At 35.8% G+C, this 7,348-nt stretch overlaps 1 protein-coding gene across 1 annotated transcript in view; it reads right to left on the bottom strand.

The window, feature by feature from the left end:
• LOC107731667 (CAS1 domain-containing protein 1) overlaps positions 1–7,348 on the bottom strand; it is a 12,766-nt gene that overhangs the window by 2,549 nt on the left and 2,869 nt on the right. The window contains exons 2-17 of the mRNA XM_016542819.1: positions 6,923–7,019; positions 6,709–6,829; positions 5,070–5,108; positions 4,896–4,958; positions 4,757–4,801; positions 4,549–4,672; positions 4,267–4,469; positions 3,766–4,179; positions 3,573–3,662; positions 3,354–3,473; positions 1,579–1,735; positions 1,359–1,438; positions 1,174–1,275; positions 931–1,071; positions 783–860; positions 397–489 (exon numbers count right to left, since the gene is read on the bottom strand). Coding sequence (XP_016398305.1) covers positions 397–489; positions 783–860; positions 931–1,071; positions 1,174–1,275; positions 1,359–1,438; positions 1,579–1,735; positions 3,354–3,473; positions 3,573–3,662; positions 3,766–4,179; positions 4,267–4,469; positions 4,549–4,672; positions 4,757–4,801; positions 4,896–4,958; positions 5,070–5,108; positions 6,709–6,829; positions 6,923–7,019 — 1,967 coding nt within the window. The remainder of the gene's footprint in view (positions 1–396; positions 490–782; positions 861–930; positions 1,072–1,173; positions 1,276–1,358; positions 1,439–1,578; positions 1,736–3,353; positions 3,474–3,572; positions 3,663–3,765; positions 4,180–4,266; positions 4,470–4,548; positions 4,673–4,756; positions 4,802–4,895; positions 4,959–5,069; positions 5,109–6,708; positions 6,830–6,922; positions 7,020–7,348) is intronic.

The raw sequence follows: 7,348 nt of genomic DNA on the forward strand, positions 1-7,348 counted from the left end.
TTATGTACACATTTTAGAATTAGTCTGATTCAAGGAGAATCAGAAGGCTGAATCCCGACTGACAGAGGCGGAGCTGGGGATGGAGGAGGGTAATTAGCTATTGAGCAATGCAAAAACTGCTGATTGATAACACTGACCTTATATATGAATGCTTAAGATGGGTGTCGTATTCCCATAGGTTGATGGGGATCAGCTGAGAGTCAGCTGATGCGAGCTTGACTAACGTGACCTGCCAGAACTAACACTACGCTTGATTTAATTTTATACTCAATGAGGGACGAGTTGGAAATGTCCATCCTAATTCACAGTACATTGAAAATATCCATAAATGATGTTGGCAATACCCCAGATTATTCTTTTAAAAGTTTGTTAGCAGAAAAGCTTGTATGGTCTCACCTCAAGGGAGATCTTTCCAAACCATGCAAAGAATGAGCTGTACAAAGAGCGAGCGTAACCAGGAATATTCCGGATCAAAATGAAAGCCAGAATCTGTGGGCAGAGGGATGAACACACAGTGATGAAAAGTCAGCAGCCTCACAGGCACAACAGAACGAAAGAAAAAGCCCTTTGAAAGGGATCTATTATTTTAGGTCACAAATGTTCTTTCTGTTCCCACAAAAGCCATCTGACTGTCTGAATCAACTGTGATAAAGTTTAGTGTGGTTATGAACAGTCAAAAGAATCTTTTCTACTTCTTTTTTCGTGTTTTGGTTAAATCATCCGTAGTTAAAAGTGTGCAAGAGAACGCATTATAAAGAGCACAAAGTGGAATGGGTACTTGCCTGGACAACAGATATGTATGGATGCATCTCATTACACTCAGACTTGTTTTTGCACCCACTGGCCCATATGGAGTATGTCTGGGAACAAAACAATCAATTGTAAAGAAGACAGATTACTATTTTCAGAGAGAGACAGAATAAGTCTTACCATAAATGACACCACAGAGACGAAGAGCAGACAGTTGGAAATCTTGTTGGAGAAGAGAGGCTCTCCTTTGCCTTCAGACAGCAGCTGACATTTCTGCAGCAGCAGATATATGAAGGCAAAGAGCATCCCATTGATCACAGCCTAGCATCCAAAAGAGCAGAAAGAAATTCTTTACTTCAAGATGTGAAACTGACAAATGTTTAACACTTCTTATTAATTCAAAGGAAAGGATGTTTTACGTACAAATCGATCTAGTTTCCACCTGAACCACCACTCATGGATGCTACCTTGCAGCTCAAAGAGCTTTGAAACGGGCCACAAAGAGAAAACAGCCTCAAAGAGTTCCTGCAACAAACGCAAAAGATTGAAATGCACATATTTCTCTCAAAACTAGTCTTTAACAGTCCTACTGTAAGAGAGAAACTCACCTGTGAGTACGCAAAGAAGCAGATGAAAAGAAGCAAACCCAGAAGTTTCAACAATAGTGCCAGATTCCAGAATGCACTACCTGTACATGATTGAGGGAGGAAAAAAAAAAAGAGGAACAATGTTTCAAGGCTTGAAATGTCACATGTTTAAAAAAGTATTTTAGGAATGTTTGGTGTCTATTAAATGAATAACAGCAAATATTGTTATGACTTAAATTACCATTAGCTTGCTTCTGAAGAATCTGTGGCCACAATGCCATTGTTGCGTAAATAACTGCAAACCAAAAAGTGACAAGAGGCACAAAGTAGTAAAACTGGTAAGGCCGGTCCATAACCAGACACAGAACCACCACAAGGAAGTTAAGCCTGAAGAGAACCTAAAAGACAAATACAGAGAGGACTCATTATTTATATCATACTGTGCAGTTATGCATTATTATTATTATTATTAGGCATTTCCCTCTAAACGTTGCCATTATTAATATTTACATTGATAAGCAATTTGGTCACATCTACTTTATAACAACGATTTTAAACATTGCACAAGAAAAGAAAGTAAACAAAACCATTATCTAGTGATGAACTATGACCTAGCAATAATCCATATGGAAGTTGACAATTAAAAACAATAAATGACAGTTCACAATTATTAAAAATAAGTCTTAAGTTACTGTATTATTATAGATAATATTTTTGAATGTACAAATGTTAAAAAACGTAACATTTTATCATAACATATTTTTAATACTGTATAATATCAATAAAAAATTTCATATTGTGATTTTGGCATTAATAAATATAATGTTAATATACTCTGTTCAAAAGTTTGGGGTCAATAGATTTTTTTTTATATTTTTGTAAGAAGTCTCTTATGCTCAGCAAGGCTGCATTTATTTAAAAAAATACAGCAAATAAACAGTAATACTGTGAAATATTATTACTTAAAACTTGTTATTTAAAACAACTGTTTTCTATGCTAATGTATTTAAATTAAAATATTTTTGTAAGAAGTCTCTTATGCTCAGCAAGGCTGCATTTATTAAAAAAATACAGCAAATAAACAGTAATACTGTGAAATATTATTACTTAAAACTTGTTATTTAAAACAACTGTTTTCTATGCTAATGTATTTAAATTAAATGTAATTTATTCCTGTGATGGCAAAACTGAATTTTCAGTAGACAATACAGCCTTCAGTCAGTGTCACATGATCCTTCAGAAATCATTCTAATATGCTCATTTGCTGCTAAAGAAACATTTCCTATTATTATCAATGCTGAAAACAGCTGTGTTGCCTAAATTTTTTGTGGAAAAATTGATAATTTTTTTTTCAATGTTCTTTGATTATGTAGCATCTGGACCAATCAGACACACCATTTTTCATTTGATTTAACAAATCAATTATTCATTAGATTAACAAACATTCACAGACCCCTCACCCAATAAACATACTGGGTGCCAAGATGTCTGTGAACGAGGCCCAGGACCCTGGTTACCATGGCAACCCTGACACCAGATACATTTACGACCTAATGGAATGTGAGTAGGGAAAAGTACAGTAAGAAAGTTATTTCCCTTAACCAGGAAATTAACGTTCTTAGAATTGTCAGACAGTTGACCCTGAGAGGTCAAGTAAATATCTACAGCGGATCTAAATATTTATAATTAATTATAACTAGTTATGATTAATTATTCATATTTCCCCATGAGCTGATTCGCTACAATTAACAAAGTTAAAAAACAGAATTTATTTATTTATGCTATTTATTTAACAGCATTTATTTATTCTATTTATGCACACAAGCTGAATAAAAGTATTAATTTCTTTTGAAATTATTAAATTATTAAGTATGAAATTATTTTGAAACATCAAATGAAATTGAAACACATTTACATTGGTCAAAAAAACCCAAACTGACAGAGGACTTTGCTTCATCATTTTAGAAGAAGACCATACGTCACTGCTACATGCATACGGAGTCTGGCAACATGTACCTGACACACTCTGTAAAGTCCAAAGTCTCCCTTTAACCAGAAGAACGAGAAGTGTCCATATCCTGTTTGGAAGAGATACGCAGCTACCAGGACACGGACATGCATGTACACAGGTATAAACTGAGGACAAAAAAGGAGATTAAGAGTGCAGTCACTAGTAATACCAGAGTAAAGCAAAGTAATCCAATGCTATTAAATTCAAGCTATTAATAAGCGTACAGTGCTAGCTCCAGAAAAGTGGTAAATAAGGATAACCAGCTGCATCCAGCCCTTCCATTCATCTGTTTGCTCTCTGTTCAGGAGTTTAGTCTGGAAAGAGAAATTAAAATAGTACAAGAATATCAATACGAACATCTAAACAGCATTTGAGTTCTCTTTCAGACTAAAACAATTTCCCTAGTGTGTGCGCTACCTCTTTGCTGTTCTCACTGTAGAAGATGCCCAGAACGAAGATGTAGATGAGAGGGATGAAAAAGGTAGAATGTGTATAGAATTTCTGTTCCTTCATAAAGATATCTGCCCTGTCACACAGGTAGAAGTACAACATGATAAGGCTCATTTTGCCAATGGCCAGTAAAGGTCCCTTTGAGTTCAGTTGACCCACAACAACAGGGGGTTTCTTGTCCTCTCCGCTCTCCACATCAGGAACAGGTCTGCTCTTACGATGTCTACTATAGCCCAGGATGAGGAAGATGATGATGGACAGCAGGAAGAGACCAACAGCTATCTTCTGAAGGATGCTTAGGGGAGGAGCGCTCTGACAGCAAGAGCCGTCAATGGGCTTTAGGATCTTGTTGCATATGGAGTTCATCAGAACCATGGCGCCCTGAGAAGTGGGTAAATATAAGTCCTATTAGTTAAAAAGAACAAAATGGAGCTATTAATTGGAAACTAGTTTTAACCAGAGGCTTACAACATCTCTTGTGCTCTCAGGAAGGTGCAAGCCATCCACCGACTGGGAAATGGTCTCCAAAGCAGCTTGCCGAGAGGCCTCTAAGAACTTGACCTTCTTTTTGCTGGTATTCAGAGTACCAACCGCTGCCTCATTGTACAGATTTATCTGCTCGTTTGTGATCATCTTTCGACTGTCACTTAGTACATCCTCATAAACAGGATCTATTTAAACAGGCAAGGCAAAAACATGAGACAGGAACGTGAAGCCATCATTACAGAGGATCTGAATTTCAAAATTCACCTTGCAGAACCCAATAGACCTCGCTGTGCTCAGCTAGCTTTTCCAGTGTGTCGGATATAGCCGTGAGGTTCGCTTTGTACTGAAAGAGAGCCTCACTCTTGCCATTGTGCAACTTAATGGACCACTGTTGGAAACCACAAACATCAGTCATTAAAAGGATTTTCAGCAACAGCACCTGAATACACTACGACTGCAAAGAGGAATTCACCGTAGCAGCACCGATGATGACGACATGTGGTTTAGAAGCAGATCCCTAAAATTATGAGATGAGAGATGAGACAAGATTCTTAAGCCTGTGATTTAATAACTTGCTTGCTTTCTATCCAGTACAATTGAATTGTCTTTACCTCTGTCCATAACATCAACTGCTCCTTCAAGGGATTGTTCACTTCAGCATACCACAGGAAGTCCTAAAAGGTAAACATAGGCAACATATTTTGACTAGTTATATAACAATAACTCGGCTCCAATAAAATCAAAATATCTGCTGTACAGGACAAAACTAATTAAAAAATACTTACGACAGTGGAATCACCATCTACAAAAGGGATGTTTTCATGCTGGTGGAACAATTGATAAAAACAAGAAAAAAATATATAATTAACTTTACGCAGAATAAATATATTTATCACTGTTATTGTATCTACTGTAAAATTATAATAATAATAAAGCATTAGCACTGAATGTATTATATATTTGTAAAATGTATAATTCTTATTAATTTTGCATTAAAGTCACCATGAAATGAAAATGGCTGATTCTTTTTTTAATGGAGTATTGCATTGTCTATTATAAACAATTTTTCCAAGTGCTTTATTTATTTATTCCCACAAAATGCATGTGCATCATAATCTTTAATCAAAATAACTTTCCCTCCCACTTGCAACCACTTCTCATTTCTTCTCCGATAACTTTGCGTTTATTGGCACGAGGGCGAGACAATAAACTCCCCTCCAGCAACTTGTCACTCACATGAGATTGAAGCAATAGTAAAAAACAACAATTATCGAATCAATTCCTGATGAACAAAATCAAGTCCTGCCCTACATTATTTTCTCATCTGAGAAGCCATTTCACCTGGATATATGTAACAATAAGAAAGAAAAAAACAACAACTGCAAATTCTTTTCATAATAGTATTTTTGTAAAATAATGTTCAACAGCACAGTGTAGAGAAATCAAAAGTAACAATTTTTATATTATATTATAATATTATATTATATTATTTTTATATTCATTTAAACAATTATTATCAAACAAGAATATAGCCGTTTCCCCCGTAACCGCAGTAAACAAAGCAGCACAGCACCTGACTTCGAAACTTGCAGCGCTCATATTTAATCAATTGAACCATAGCCTTTTGAAGTGTAAGCTATATCTCAATTTACATGTATATTTAGTTTTTTTTTCACTGGAGCACCACCTGAGTCTTCTCCTCCCATTTCTACCAGTGATCATTGTTTCCTTCCCGCGGTACCCCCTGCACAGATATCAATAGCGTCACTGGGCTGTAGGTTGCCAAGTTGAGGGGACAAATGGGTTGAAATTTGTATGCGTCGATCGTGTGAGAAAGATGCGTTTCATACAAGATCTGGCAACTGGGCGAATGTAGCAAACATAAAATACGCCCAGTGGAATTTGTTTTATTTTTTATAGAGAGATTAAAAATATGGGAGAAATACGGGAAAATATTTAAACAGGATAACAGCGGGATAGAATGGTAAAATACGGGAGAATCCCGGGAAAAACAGGAGGGTTGACAGGTATGTAATAACTAGCGTGGGACTTGACTTTTTTCATCTGGAATTTATCGGATCATAGAAAAAGGGAAGGGTGAAGGGACTTTTTGATTAAAAATCATGTTTTATAGAAGTCATGAAAAGTTATAAAGGTCTGCTATACGGAAAAAAAATACTGTGGCCAGGAGTTAATAAACAACTGCTTTTGTCGGGGGCCATTGTGAAATACCATTGGAAATATTCTATTAAACTGGAACAATAACACCATTTCCTTTTTAATTTAACTGCAGCCTTTGAGTGGCACATTTATTAAAGTTGCAATTGCTTGGGGGCCATCCTACACTGAACATCACTCTGGTCTGAAATACATTATATCACTTAACCAAAAGAAGGCTTACTGAAATGAATAGCAACAACAAACCTTGTTCCCAACTTCTTTCACCTCAGGATTGATCATTTTGATAAAGGAATAGAAGAGCTGACGTATTCTAGAGTCTCCTACAAATGCTATTCTCTTCTCTCTGAGGCAAAACTTTGCTTCACTGAAAGACAATAAAAGGACTGTAAATTCCAGCCCACATTTCTATCCCACATGCATCACTGAGGTACATTAACAATCACAAGTTATGACTCACGTGCTTTTGTACTTGTGTAGCATGCAGCCATAGGGCTGCCATACATTGTCCCCTAAAAAACGTCCACTGGATAAAAGCCAGTCACATGTGTCACTGCCTGAAAGAAACCATGCATAATTATAGTGAATAAACCAAATTCAAGAATAATATAATTAAGTTTGGGGTTACTAATATTTCCTTTTTATAAAAGAAATGAATTCTGTTATTCAGCAAGGGTGCATTTAATTTATCAAAAGCAACAGTAAGGACTTTTACATAACTACAAATACAATTTCTATACCAAATAAATGCTGTTCCTATGAACTTTTTATTTAGCAAAAAATCCTGAAAAAAAATGCATCACAGTTTCCAAAAAAAAAAAAAAAAAAAAAAAAAAAAAAAACACAACTCTTTTTTTACCAAATGAACTCTGAGGGAGCAAGAAAG

The sequence above is a fragment of the Sinocyclocheilus rhinocerous genome, unplaced genomic scaffold (assembly GCF_001515625.1).
Source record: "Sinocyclocheilus rhinocerous isolate Xijiao unplaced genomic scaffold, SAMN03320098_v1.1 scaffold193, whole genome shotgun sequence".
NCBI classification, from domain to species: Eukaryota; Metazoa; Chordata; class Actinopteri; order Cypriniformes; family Cyprinidae; genus Sinocyclocheilus; species Sinocyclocheilus rhinocerous.